Source organism: Temnothorax longispinosus, chromosome 11 (genome assembly GCF_030848805.1).
Source record: "Temnothorax longispinosus isolate EJ_2023e chromosome 11, Tlon_JGU_v1, whole genome shotgun sequence".
NCBI classification, from domain to species: domain Eukaryota; kingdom Metazoa; phylum Arthropoda; class Insecta; order Hymenoptera; family Formicidae; genus Temnothorax; species Temnothorax longispinosus.
The window spans coordinates 4,223,532-4,238,112 of NC_092368.1; the positions used below are offsets into that span (position 1 = coordinate 4,223,532).

Sequence of the window (14,581 nt, forward strand, 5' to 3'; positions counted from 1 at the left end):
ATTCGCATTGATAGTTAAATTTTAATTATTTAATTTTTATTATAATTAAACATATAACTTTTTTAACTATTATTGTCATTATGCGTTTGATAATCACTTACATTGAGAGATCGAAGCTGTGCTAAATCGCTATCCGATAACACGCTATTGTTTCCCTGTTCCTCAATCTTCATACCCCTATCATCATCCGTCGGCGAAGCTTTTATTTCCGTAGGATCAGTTGCCGCCAATTCTTTCACTCGATCCGCGTATCTCAACGTATTTAGGGAGTGCTCGCAGGAACTCATCCCGGGACTAATCATCGCTATCTATAAACAATTAATATCCGTTCAAATGCCTGTCTCTCTTTTGATATCTCTATTTTATGATAATATAATTATGAAATAATTTACCATGCATGTTTTTGATTTTTCACCGATAAAACTGTCCCTTAATACTTGAGTCAATTTGCTTGCTCTAAAAGGCAAATGCGTACCCTTACGGCTTAACGCGCGTATACATTCTTTTAATGCTAACAGAGATTTATTGATCTCAGCACCTTCCATTCCTAAAAATTCAAATAGACATTTATTACGTCAGAAAGCTAAAGCAGACGTAGATCATTATTTATAATCACTAGCGTCATTTCGGTCGTCGTTAAGAATTTAATTGTACATTTACTTACGAGTTTGCCTATTAGCGGACGACGTATCAGCACCCCTTTCATTACCAGCAAGATCGATAAGCGAGAACTTTCCGTGTACCTTATGTGTGCCCGGGATACGCGCTATTATTTGGAACACCGCGTGTGATCTCGATGAATTAGAATTAGCGCTCGTTTGACCGCTCGTTCTGGCGCTGTTTCCGTGCTGTATTAGCTTTAATACTTCGTCGCAAGTCTCCACGACCTTCTCTGTTAATCCGACTATTTGGACCTATTGTTGTTAGACATGAGAAAAATTTTGAAATATTAAGATGGAGCTAAATTGGATAACCACAAATAATTGTCAATTGATTTAGGAATCTATTGATAATATAATGGAAGATAGCCAATATGTGTAAAAATAAATTAAAAATGTGTAATATTGAACATAAGCAATTGATACGAAGTTTAATAACGATTATCTAGCAATTAGAGCCAATAAAAATTTTTTATTTCAATATAAAGCGAACCTGCTGTTTGCCGTCCTCCAGAACTCGCAGTTTCTCCTTGTCTGCCAAAAGGTCAAACACCTTGCCGGAATAGATCTCGAAGAAGCTAGCAGAAATGACCAGATTCAGGGGCCGATACTTGGCCAGTTTGAGGCATTTGAACACGTCTTTGGCAACCATGGCGTAGATGCCCTTCTTGCAGTCCTGCGTCTTGCCGTTGAAATCGCCGCCCATTGTATGGGTCTTGCCGCTGCCAGTCTGACCGTACGCGAAACACGTAGCCATGCCACCCTCGAAGATCGTCTGCACCAATGGCTTGGCTGTATACTTGTAGACGATCTCGTTGTTACACGTCTCATCGAACGCATAATCAAATCTGAAGATCTGATTCTCAAGATATTTGGTGAGGTCGACTTTGGACTTCGGCTCGTGCACCACCATCTGATCTTTGCTAGGCACGCTGATCACGTCGATCTCCTTGCGCGTGTGTTCTTTCTTGTTGAGCGGACGTTTCCTCACGCACACAGTGATCTGATGATTCTCCACGGGGTCGGTCTCTCGCAACGGCCTGAACTCTATGCTGTTTTGATATTCCCTGCAAATTAAATAAATACAAACCAATAAACGATAATGTCTCTTATCAATCATGAAACATTATCTAAACATATGGATATTCTATGAAGATCAACGCAATATTTATTTGAGGTACGTAACTCAAACGGATAATATTAATATTAAGTATTGAACAATATTGCTTAAACAATGTTATATTTTAAGCGCAGAAAGTATGAAAGCCAATATCAACCTTATCATGGCAAGAAACTCCCAATTCGGATTGCCTGGATCCAGATTCATCAACGCTTCCTTCTCCTCTTTCAATTCCGCTTGACGTTGCCTTCTTTCTTCCCTGTTCTTCTTCAGTCTCTCGACTTCCTTGACGACATTGGATCGCCTACCCCGGCCGTTCTCTATCTGAGCTTGTTGCTGCTGCTGCTGCTGCAGCTGTTGTTGTTGCTGCTGTTGCTGCTGCGCTTGTTTCTGCTGTCTGTTCTGCACCGGGGTCATCAGGCATTGCGTGACGGCCGCCGTCGGCGTCGGCGGTATGTTCTCGAGCTCCCGGCGTCCGGTGAGGCCGGAAACTGATTCGCCGTGACCGTTCACCGACGTGGTTGATGACATTATGTTCGTCGGGCGACCCGTCGGTCGTGACAATTGCCTATTCGAACCCGCTGAAACATTGGTACGAGGATTAATGATGCCCGCACTGTCCTCCTTACCCTTGGCGATCGAATCGACTTCGTCGAGATTAAAATCAGGCGAGAAACATAAATCATGTCTTTGGTCTCGCGTGATCCATCCCGCTTTTTGCTCGGTCCTTTTCACGCTTATGACGCCTCGAATCTGATAATTTTTTTTAAATCGCTATACATCCACGTAACAGAAGGAAAAAACAACATATCTAACGTAAATAAGAAAAAAAGCTACAAAAAATTATTTAAGTTTTAAACGTAATTGCACTTCGCCAATCCTTTGCGAAATCAAATGAAATTTAATTTACATTCATTTTTTAATTCACCCTTCCGCTGATCTCGAGATAAGAATCGCGGGACAATTAGGCACATGTTTTCGCTCGATTATCAGCGGAGAGACCACAGGATCTCCAACACGAGATCCGTCACACGCATTACCGGCATCGTCGTCTTCGATTCGAAGCGTCAGGATCCGATTGTTATCGTCAGCGACGTCCGTACTTTCGCAGTCGCGGATTTTATTTTTCCTCCGGAAGCAATAAGCGAGCGGATCGAATCTCATGGTCGACGCGGCATACGTGAGATCTCTTTAACTTCTAAAAACCGAACTGTGTCCGTCGCGAGAGAGGCGAACGGGAGCGACGTTCCGCCGGGTGGTGCGCACCGCCGCCGACGAGGTAAATCGAACAGTGCTCGAGGGAGGGTCAGCAGCGAAGTACACCCCCTTGGCTGGGTCTACACGTCGTACTGTAGGTTCCGTCTCGGGGTCCTTGCCCTTGTGCCGCCTGCCTTGCATACGGCGCACGAATATCGATAGTCACGGCTCGACCATATACACACGTGCAGCCAAGTGTCTCGTCGACACTTGGCTTTATCTGAGTGAAAAGACGACGACGCACACGCGCTCAACCCGCGATGTCCGGTCACGAAATTGACTTATCGAACGCCGAAAGTTCGGCCGTCATCCACGCTTATCGGCACGTGAATCGGGGAACACGTGGAAATTCACGTACCGCGCTCGCCAATCTCTCTTTTCGATCGAACAAAGATCAGCGGAGTGGCGTGTAAGCGAACGCGTGCAATTAGTCCGGTTCCATTAAATTTCTATACATATCCGTTTTATTTAACGGTATAATCAAGACACGTTTTACCGCTGCAATTAGCGGCCAAGTTTATATTGCGATGAAAATTTATCTACGAAAATACAGACATCGCCTCGTTACATATGCGCGGAGTAAGTATGCTGTAATCGTCACGATTTCACTGATAACCATGCCGCTTATTTTAGCAAAGTGTAACGAGACAGGCATCGAATCTTCGTCGCTAACGTACCTTTCACTGGGATAGACGGCCTGGTGGAGTGCTGAAAATAAAGAAAACAAACCACGTTCAGTCATTTCAATTAAAGAGGATGGTGTTTTCTTCGTGCAACGAAGAGGAGTGTTTTGTCGATTTACAATATAAGAGGTGCTGCAAATGAAAAAAATAAATAAAACGGTGCTTCCTTCGAAGCCGGGTGTATGATACATCTTTTTGCCGACGTATTTCGCCAGAACGCGAGAGATAAGAAGCGGTTTATATCGATCGCTCGTTAATCACGCCCGCCCGTTCCTTTTACATATCGATCGCCGTGCATAACGACACGGTTTTTGACCCAGTCACGGTGTAGGGCAATCGCGCTGCGCGATCTTCCATTCCGTTTCACGAAACTGAGCATTTCCGCGAACGAAAATGAAAGAATGCCGTGTGGCGAGTTCTCGCTGACTAGAACGCTGGATATCCGCTAAGTCACCAGCCAGCTAACTCGCTCAGCCACTCGGGATATCCATCTGTCCGAGACCCCGTCAGATTCAAGCAAAGGGTGAAAAGGGTGCAAAAAGGGTGAAAAGAAATGTTAGCGACTAGCGGTGGATCTGTGCTCTGGTGGATGGGCATTTTGGGAAAACCCGACGTTTTTCGTGATAGAGAATAAAATGCGAGGCTGCGAACGCTCTTTTAGCATCTTCCATGCGAGAGAAGCTTTTGACACGAATCTCAAAATTCAGGCAGATCAAGAAGATCGAAAATTTTCTTTTGCAATTCAAACTACGTAATTTTTATCAGTCTTGAAAATAATATTTCAAGGTAGTTATTTAAGGAACATTCATCTTAATTAAGCAATTATGAACTTCACGATGACGGTGAATCAGTCTATCATGATACAATCGATTGGATACAAGTAATTATTTAACTTCACATATATCTTCCATTATTATTTCATGTCATGATAATGTTTCAGGATATTTTCCACTTGTATCAAACATTTATGGCATATAAATCATCGTGAAATTAAGATATATCATTTTCTCATTTGATTATTCAAAAGATACATGTATCTATGCTAGCTCCAATGGACAGTAGTCATAAAATAGTCATCTTCTGTCGAATTAAATAATTTTTCCTTTAAATAATTTCTAAAGAGATTGATTTATGTGCCGTATTTTCCATATAATTCCCTCGTGCACTACGACTCAAGTAATAAAATTCGCAATGAGATATCGTAAAATCGGTATCGTAAAACTCAGCTCTTCGAGCATTCTCGAAGATGCTAAGGTCAGTTCGGCGACCACGGAGGACGATTGTTGCTGCTGTGAGAGGGTTGTGTGTTGCGGTTGCAGTTGTTGCGGTGATGGAGGGGAAGGTGGTGCGCGTTACCGAGAGACGAGATGTGACTCGTACAGGAAGCGTTGCGGATGCGAGGCCGTTTCTCGTGGTGTGACCACCATGGCGTCCGAGGGAGCCCTCCTCTTGGTTCTCCGACTCGTCGACCCCCTCGTCCTCCTCAGCCGAGGAGTCCGGCTCCTTATCGCAAATCGTGGTCACGGCCAGTTTTACGTAAATCAATCGGACGATTATACCCGCGGTCGACGGAGCCACCGAGGGGATCGATGAGGGAAAAAGTCGTCAAAAAAGACGGCAATTTTGCGGATGAACGATGGCCGAGACGACGTGAGTTTCGTATTCAAGATCGGTTTGTTATCGATCAGTTTTGCCCGGGGATAGGTGGTCGGTGGTCCATCGTCGACACGAGGTCCATGATTATGAGCAGCGTCCATGGAGGAAAAAAAAGATGTTACCATGTTAGTAGCGGGAATGACGCGCGAGACTTTTTGACTTTTGTCGATCGACGTATTTACAGGCTCGAGAATTTCTTGAGAAGTTTTACGTTGTGTTCTAATATTACGAACTGGATCATTGGACACCCAAACCAAGGATTATTTGAATCCTGGGCTTAGTTCCTTTAATCCTATTTTCCTTGAGTCTTTGAATCCCATCACATCGATTATATGTTACTTTTCAAGTTTCATCTAACTTTGTCTCTGACAAATAGTAATCAAAATATTCAATTTTCACAAATGTTCCTCCTCTGTATAAAAATATAGGAATGCGAGTTATTCCAGAAGTCGATTTCTTTAAATTCAAAGTAAACTTTGCAATTTTTGATCCACATATAATTCAAGAATTCTGCCGCAGAAAAAGTACACGGTTTTCGCGACACCTTGTGCAACATATATGTATATAGTCTATATGTATATTTGTATATTATATAGTCCACCGTGATTATATCGCATGACACAAGTATTACTAATAAGAAAAGTTAAGTCTACGCAATCAAACATCTACAAACTGTTTAGGACAAACTCAGGATCTATCTCAAAAAGCCTTGGTCTAAATCTACGAGAATGAAAGAAGCAACGAACGCACGATGCAAATTTTGCAGCGGAAGTCGCAATTGTTTATCTTAGACGCGGGCTCCACGTGACGGGGAAGCCGGAGACCTGACGAGATCAGACTCCGTGTCATCGTCACGTCAGATTCGAAGGCTTGCGGTGGACCGATTACGAGTGACGGGGACTCCTACCTGAAAGACGTATAGGTACTGGAACATGCCTACCGCGGTGCAAACGCCACGAGACGCGGGATCGGATTATTCTTTCCATATTAGGAGCGAGGTTATTTCACGTAGCCCGGGCAACCGGTAAACAGAATTCTGCCGAGGCAGTCGATGATCGACCGCGAATTTACGCGGACACAAGACTTGCGTCGAGTTTGATTCGCAAAGTGGCATGCGCGCTGTCATTCACGGGATCAACGCCTGAATAATCGCGAGACTTTCGCGAGAGTTTGCTTATCTAACAGCGGTACATGTACCATTTCGCTTATCTGTCAGACCGATAAATAATTTCCGAATTCCTGTAATTTAAAATCTGTAAATTTAAATTAAGATTAAAATTAAAGCAGAAAATTATATAAGACCTTTCAGTTTCCGTTAACTCGTATCGTTAATTCTTTAACGTTTCTCCAAATGTGCACTATTTTCCATTTTTATTTAGGAAGTCTTCGAGGTTCGAGATGAACAGAACGTGGAAGAACGACAATTTCGCTTCCGTAATTTAATTGACAATTAATTCTACGAATATATGCTTGACAATGACCTAGAACGCACTATTCGATGTTTCGACTATGCGTTTTGAGAAAAGACAATTGAACTATACGTACCCTTGCTCTCGAGGACGCCAACATGTGGTTGTTCATCACTTGCGGTAGCGCACATATCTCGGTTCGTGGTCCCATCTTTTGGTTCAGATCGCGATTCAAGGCAAGAATCGCGTCGATTTCCACCTGAAAAAAAATATATATATTGTATATGAATCCAAACAGATTTGAATTGTCATTTGTCTTGCATTATCTTTTAATTATTTAATGCGCAACCAACATAAATTTAAAAAAAAAAAAAAAACGGCATTATGGAGATTGATCATCACATGATTTCCCTTAAGACCAGTGAAGTTAATAGATTATGTGTACAGCAGAATTATTTGAATAAGAGTAATACATGAAACTCCAGAGTTCATAAATTATCTCTATTTTCACGCAAATTACCTTTCGGCGTGGAATAAAACTTTGTTGAGACATTTTTGTACTAATATACAAATCTCGCACAATTAATTCCGCGATTAGGACATAAAATTATGAAAGAATTAATATAATCTTCGAAAAAAGCCTTGCATTAATATCTATAGGAAGAATAATTAACGGGGTATTTAAATTCAATATTTAGCATTTAACTGTCAAATGTTAAACAAAGTTGCTATCGAAATTCGCGACTGACCGAAAAAAAATATAAAAGTTGTTCGATACTTTATTTACAATTCGAAATTCACGTTCTCACAAGACTAATAGCATTGTATCGCATGACTTTTTGCAAAAGTCACGTTCGACCGAACCGACTTGACTGACGGCAAATCTGTGGACTTGCAAGCCTGTCGGAAATAGATTCGCGCCCCCGTTAGTGGGCTTCACGTTAGCCCTGTGGCATTGCATAAGCATTGCGGAATTGAAAATAGCTAAATAACCGTGACCTACGGATGTGCGGAATTGTAATATTGCGGTTCAACGCGGCGAAATTGCGAGAGAGAAAGTTAATCGTAGCGCAAATGTCAGATAAAAACATAGTTGGACACGTATGTTTAAGGTATGCGTACACAAATATACTGGTGTTTTTAATAATTTCCGCGAGAAAGTCGCAAGTAAAAAAAATACTTCCGAATTATTTCAACAGAGGAATTTTCTACTACACGAATTCTCTGTTTAATGTATAAAATTGTCAAAAATTAAAATGGTTAAAAATTAAAAAATGCTGTACAATGAATATCATATTTTATCTTTTGACAATGTAAATATTTTAATTAAATAAATTTCAAATAAATAAAAATAATTCTAAATTAATTCCACTTAATTTCAAAAAGAAGCATCTAATCCTAACTCTCTGCTTTTGAGTAATTATAAATTGCTCAGAATAATTTATGAACGCACTTACCTCTTTGCCTTTGGTTTCTCCTCTCTCGAACCATTCTACAGTTACGGTGCGCTGCTCTAAATTGATACCGGAGACGACTGCCGAGTGAACGCGACCTGAAACAAAAATTGTACATTGCAATGTATAAGGATTGGAGTAATACGGTTATAATGATTACTCGACCAGTGAGTATATACGCGAATATTCGTTGTTTTACTTAACAAAGCGTATCTTCTCTTCTCTATAGAAGGCTTTTATTTCATGGGTCAAATTAAGTGCCATAATGCATAATAAATAAGATTTAAATTAAACACATATTATTTCATTCAATGCAGTAACAATAATGCCAAGCTAAAAAAAAATAATAAGGCACTTCTTCATAAAAATTAATATCTCTTAACAGTAATTTAATCGAAAGCCATTTTCTAAGACCAAGAATTGAAAGGTGAGTATTACATTTCTATTTTTTTCTCTTTTAAATATCTTATGTGCATGTAATTTTTCAATATCCCATGTGCACATAATTTTTCATGCGCAACGATATGTTTTATACCATTTTGCACGATCTCTGATTTATCGCTGTCGTTCTTGATCGAATTCATTCCCTGTCGCAGTGGGGACGCAAGTCTGGGTATCATGGACCCCTCGCCCCGAGTTCTCGTCGTCTTTCCGCTTTGTTCTTCATCCTCGAACGGTCGAACCTCGAAGCTGCACGAGTTCAACTTCCGTCGAGCCTCGAGCCGCTCGTGAAACGCCGCGCTTTTCTTAAAACCAAATTTATTCGTCTCTCCGTGCGCTTGCAGTTCCTCATTATCCATGCGAGCCTCCGCGCGAGATAATCCTTTGATCGGTGGAAGAATGTTCCTGGCCCCTTTTTTCTTCAGAGAAGCTTTCGCCCTCGACTTTCCTTGCTCCTCTTTAGCAAAATTAATTCTGGACGAAATTCTTTCACCGAGCTCTCTATCAAAATCCAATTCCGTATCCCGTCTGTCCTCGATTTCCGACGTCCAAGATAAATCTTCGAGCTCTCCGGACCTCGGGATGGATTCGTCCAGTTCTTCTTCGTTGTGTTCTCCCTCATCCGAGACACACTTGACTTGCTTCTCGTTTTCGTCCGCGGTGCTCGACGCGCATCTCGAATGCAGCATCACATTGTCGTGATAATCGATATCACATGGTTTTCGAGCGGATTCGCTCGCGTTTCTTTCCGAGTTCTTGAAACACTTCTCAAAGCTTCTCTCATAATCGCTGCCGATTTGATAAGATGGTGAACCGTTGACTTTCGATGTATCAGTTTGATCAGTCGAGCCGATCTGACTTTTCGCGCAATCATTGAGGTAATTAACAATTTCTCCGTTCGTCCGTTCCTTTTCCGCGATTTCTTTCGGCTGTTCGTCTTGCGATTTGCGCAAGAACTCGTCGACGATGAACGGCGGCGGTTTGCGAGAGCCTTTCTGCTTGGGATTCTTTTTAGATTTCTTGCTCTTTTTGCGCTTTCCGTCCTTCTCGATCTTCCTATCGTTGGAATCGCGCTTTGTGCCACAGACGCAAAGAGATAGCCAATCCATATTGAATTTACAGCAAATCGATAAAAAAAATTCGATTTTAAAAAAGAACGATTTAAATTATCTTATTATCAGCAGTAATTTTCTTGACGTCTAATTATTATGACGTATATTCACATGTATTTATCACTTATATTTTGTCCTCCGCAACAATTCTTTATAAACAAATTGTTCTTAATGTGCGTTTCATAATTTATTTATAATTAATTTACAATAAATTGGCGTTAAGAAATTGTAATGTCTATGTTTTATCTCATCATCAATAATAATTCCATAAATTCCGATATATTAACTCCCACATAAATTCTTGCGCTTTTCTCACGATACATTAACTCCGATACGATTCTTGCGCTTTTCTCACGAATTCTCGCAGATTATATTGCTATATAGTCATCTCGTAATGTCTCATGGTAACCAGCTCTTGCTCCATTTACGCTGTTGAAGTCAATGAAAAGATTGGCACAACGTTCGCACTACTTCATCATCGATGACAATTCGCTCGAACCTGGATACCTTCTTGCTGTCGTTGTACTTTGCGCGAAAGGTATCACTGAAAGTATCGCCGAATCGAAGGCAACGAAGAACCGTAGACGACTCGCACGATCGATTCGTCGAGAACCTCTTCAGGAACGTGCAGGTTTAATCCCGTACAATGCCCGCCACGCGCGCGACGCCGCGGCGAAAATTCATGAAATTCCTCGTGGCACTTTTGTTCCGATCTTTAAAAAGCGGAGGCAGGCTTTTAGACTCCGAAGACATTGTCTTTTTCTCCACCGTCTTCGAGATGCGATCGCGGATTATCTTTCGGGAGCATGTTCGCCCTACCGACTGCTCTTTGAGATCCAGGAATAAACGCACTTGTATATGAACAATTCTCGGTATGTCTAACTTATGGGCTTACAAATAATATACAGATAAATATAAATGCAAATATAAAAGATTAATTCTTAAGCTTAATTATACAATTTACAAAATATTTATTTCAGATCTTTCTATCCTTTCAATTTATTTTCTCTTTTTACAAATAAAATAAATTCTAAAATTTGTAATTATAACTATTTTCTTTTATATAAATAATTTATTATTTAAGTGTAACATTTAAGAAGAAATTTCCATCTTCTATAATATATTAATTTTTTCAGATTTCTCCCTTAAATCCCTTTTAGGGCAACGTGACTCCAACTCCATTCTTCCTAATTTCGCAAAGCTTCGATTTCATTTTTCGTCGCACGTGTAACTCGCAGACCCCGCGGGCACGGTCGTTTACTTTACGAAGCGTGTAACGCGACGAAGTAGTTAATAGAGCGAAACTAGGGCGGGATAATTAACGTCGCACCAAAAGTTCGCGCGTTCGCAATTTGGAGCGGCCATCGGGATAATCGGCGTCGACGCATCCGCGATGTATCAGCGTCGCGCGACGCGAGACTCGATCGACTGACAACGTTCACCGAGCAGCGTTTCATAAACGCATTTATTATGACTCCCAGAGCGAGGTAATTTCGCCCGGTGCGGGGCCCCCACCATATAAACAATTTCTCGGCCCGCCTCGATGAACCCGGGCGTTATGCGCTATCGGTCACGATACCGATTCCGCTTGATTCCGCTCGACGAGATGCATGCGAATCATCCGGCCATAAAGAAACATCGCAGCGATGCCGGCATTGTATGCCAAATTGAAAAGTATTAAAAGTTCATGGTTAATTTTAAAATTAAAATATTGTCTAATTATCGTACTGTGAAACAAGAAAAAAATCCACCGCGACTCGTACGTGACCAGTTAAAAAATATTTAATTATTATAAAATTAATAAAAAAATTGTGTTTATCTCGAATATTGATTGAATTTCAGCTTCTCTCACACGTGCGTGTTTAGTATTGCGAAGGTTAATGTCACGATCCGACGGCAAGTAGATTTTTCCGGCACGACTCGCAGCACGAATGTCACTCGAGGAATCGATACAGAATAGTCTTCGAACAGTTGTATACGGGAAATAATTCAGGAGCTATTTCGGAATGAAAAATTGCCTAAAGCCGCGGGCAAAATCGAGCAAACCGCGCGGTGGTTGAAGGTGAACTGACGCCGCGGCCGATTTGTATCGTCGATTGCAGCGCGAACGATAATGAGAAGCATTTAACGGCATCTCGTTAACGATTAGACAGTACTATGCGAATTTTCGCGGCTGATTTTCCCAACTTGATAAGTAGGAAGTGAAAGATTACAGATATGCGTTTACCGATCCTAAATGTTCTTCGACGAATTTGGAATAAATTTTTCTTCGATGAGAATTTTCTAATTATGGCATGTTCTAATCAGGGATATACAGAAAATAAATGTCTTGCAAGAAAATTCGGATCTTCCATCAAAAATTAATATAAATTCGCAAAAATTAATTCTGCGTTAATTTTTTTTCCACTTTTTGCTGCTAATTTATTTTTGAAGAACGTTATTCAATATTCAGACAATTTCGTAAGTCGCCAAGTAATGTCAATTCAAGTCAGGATGCAGAAAGTGTTGACAGATTCCTAGCTTCGAAGGAAAAATATATCTCGACCCGCTTGATCGATCACCGAGGATCTTCTATGCGGATGTATGTGACACTAGGTTTATCTATCGTTCGCGATATGCGACACGAAGCTCCCGGTGCGTGACCACACGGTACCAGCCCATATTTATTTACAGTACACTCGGAAGTCGAGCCTTTCCTACACACGCAGACGACTGTTGCATCGCGGAAACGCACCGTGCCTCTTCGACAGGTACGGTCGCCGTAAGTATATTTCTTTCTCGCCACGCCACTTAAAAAAAAACACCTTAATTTCTACACCAATAACTTTAAAGCAATTTTTCAACGCTGGTTTATAAACTAATTGCATTCTCTAATTTAATATTAATCATTTAAAAATATTTTATAGCGAATTATTACAAATACATATACGTTAGATGTACAAGATTGGTGATTCTTCTGAAAAAACTCTAATAGTCGTACTAAAATAGATTCGACGACCCTGACTGATGTTAAGCTACCTGTTTTCTAGCGCGCAATAAGCTGTAATTTCCATGCATAATGCGGGACCAAAGTCGAGACAGAAACAGTAGTGAAGAGAACGATGCGATCGGCACGCGTCGTCGTTCCCGATTTCTATTCAAATGCATTTCGACCGCATCCCGATTAAACGAGGCATTAAAATGCTCGGTTCGGGGGTCCAGCCGTATACGGTCTATTGAACATTAAATTTAAGCAGCAGCTTCCTGCGTCGCAGATCCGTCATGTGTAAACCGTGCACGCGGAGGATGTTACATTGTATCGTCGATACACAAAGCAGAGATTCTATAGAGAAATAATTTGTATGCGCGCACGCGTGTAGGGGTGTGTATGCACCAATGCTATTGATCCCGATCAATTTCTTCGCGAGATTACCAAGTGAAATGAAAATGGAAAGCAATAAGATACCTTGTAACCTACAGCGCAATGTGATTAGAAACTAAATTAAGAAAACTAACTAACGATCGAATGAAAGCTTTACCATCGAGAGTGATTTTCAAGTTATAAAAGATTAATGTTTATTTCTATCAGATGCAGATTAATCTCCGGTTTAACTTACTTTTCATCTTTTTCTAAGTTTTAAGAATTAAAAGAATTCTTTTCGTTCTAACTCTTAGAACTAGAAAAAGATAAAAAGTAAGTTAAACCGAGATTAAAGTTAATCTGCTTGGTAAAAGCGGACATACGAGTTTCTAATGAAAACCTCGGAATGCAACCTAAAAAATAAATAAACAGCGAAGCTCTAAATGTCCTAGAAAAATAATTAAATAATTGACAATAATTTATTCAATATAAATCAAAATTCTACGTTTTCAAAATGAAAATTAATTCCCGAATTTCATCGTCGGTATATATCATTCGTGCCTCTTCATTCGCTGCATAAATTATAAAATTATACTGAAATCAATATATGCCCTATGTATTTCGCGCACGTAAAGTATTAATGGCTTCCGTGCACCGAAGCATCGGGCTGCATTCCTAATCGTCATCCCATCGCGGATTTTGCAGATCATGAACCCAAGAAGTAATTGAGACCTATGGTAACCTATGCGGAGTACAAAAAACACTGCAGAAAATTAAGTCATTAACCGTGATGCGTAATAAGAGTAGCGCGCGAACGAGCGAGCAAACGAACGAGTGGGCGAGCGTGTGAAAAAATGTACGGATGAAAAGCAAAACGAGAGAATGAACATATACGAAAGCAGTGAGCAATGTGCATTTTGTAAGAACAAAAATGTTTAGGCTAAGATAGCTCAAGTCCGTAAATAAGCGTAAATCTGACTGCTGCGGATATAAATTTAAGAGAATCAGTAATAATTTATGATATTTTGTAATGTTTAATTATGCGAAACATCCTTGTTTTTTTCAATGAGTTTTCCATGACGATGATAAATATTATAAGCGCATAAATAGCATTGGATTTAAATTCAACTTAAACCAAAAATTAACGTGCAATTCAATTTAAAACCCAGAATCACTTTTTCATCAATCACGTAATCTATCAATCATCTTGTAATCTCATGTCGAACAAAGTTGTCAAGATCAAAGTTGTCTCAGATCAGCTGCTTCGCAACATGATTTCGCCATTTTCTCGAACAACCAGTCACAATACACGGATATCCGAAACACGACGCATCTGGAGTCAGTGTAATTTCGGTATTGAGGCATTCACGACGGCGCCGACGGTACCAATGTAGTCGCGTGTGGGTGGAAGGAAGGCAAACGGCGTAGTCGTTCTTTAGTTCTTGACGAC

The 14,581-nt window shown here is 40.6% G+C and overlaps 1 protein-coding gene and 1 pseudogene across 10 annotated transcripts in view; one reads left to right on the top strand and one right to left on the bottom strand.

Annotated features, from left to right (window-relative positions):
- Klp10a (kinesin-like protein 10A) overlaps positions 1-14,581 on the bottom strand; it is a 35,125-nt gene that overhangs the window by 6,901 nt on the left and 13,643 nt on the right. For 4 of the 10 annotated variants that reach the window (XM_071793961.1, XM_071793957.1, XM_071793959.1 and 1 more), the window contains exons 1-10: positions 8,774-11,053; positions 8,242-8,336; positions 6,921-7,043; positions 5,076-5,222; positions 3,714-3,744; positions 1,937-2,360; positions 1,153-1,726; positions 665-914; positions 393-547; positions 102-308 (exon numbers count right to left, since the gene is read on the bottom strand). In XM_071793961.1, the coding sequence (XP_071650062.1) occupies positions 102-308; positions 393-547; positions 665-914; positions 1,153-1,726; positions 1,937-2,360; positions 3,714-3,744; positions 5,076-5,222; positions 6,921-7,043; positions 8,242-8,336; positions 8,774-9,788 (3,021 nt within the window). In that variant the 5' untranslated portion in view covers positions 9,789-11,053. Of the gene's footprint in view, positions 1-101; positions 309-392; positions 548-664; positions 915-1,152; positions 1,727-1,936; positions 2,361-3,713; positions 3,745-5,075; positions 5,223-6,920; positions 7,044-8,241; positions 8,337-8,773; positions 11,054-14,306; positions 14,471-14,581 lie in introns of those variants that run through there. The other 6 variants (XM_071793962.1, XM_071793955.1, XM_071793954.1 and 3 more) reach the window with 5 other exon arrangements.
- On the top strand, positions 11,329-11,862 carry LOC139822209 (uncharacterized; annotated as a pseudogene).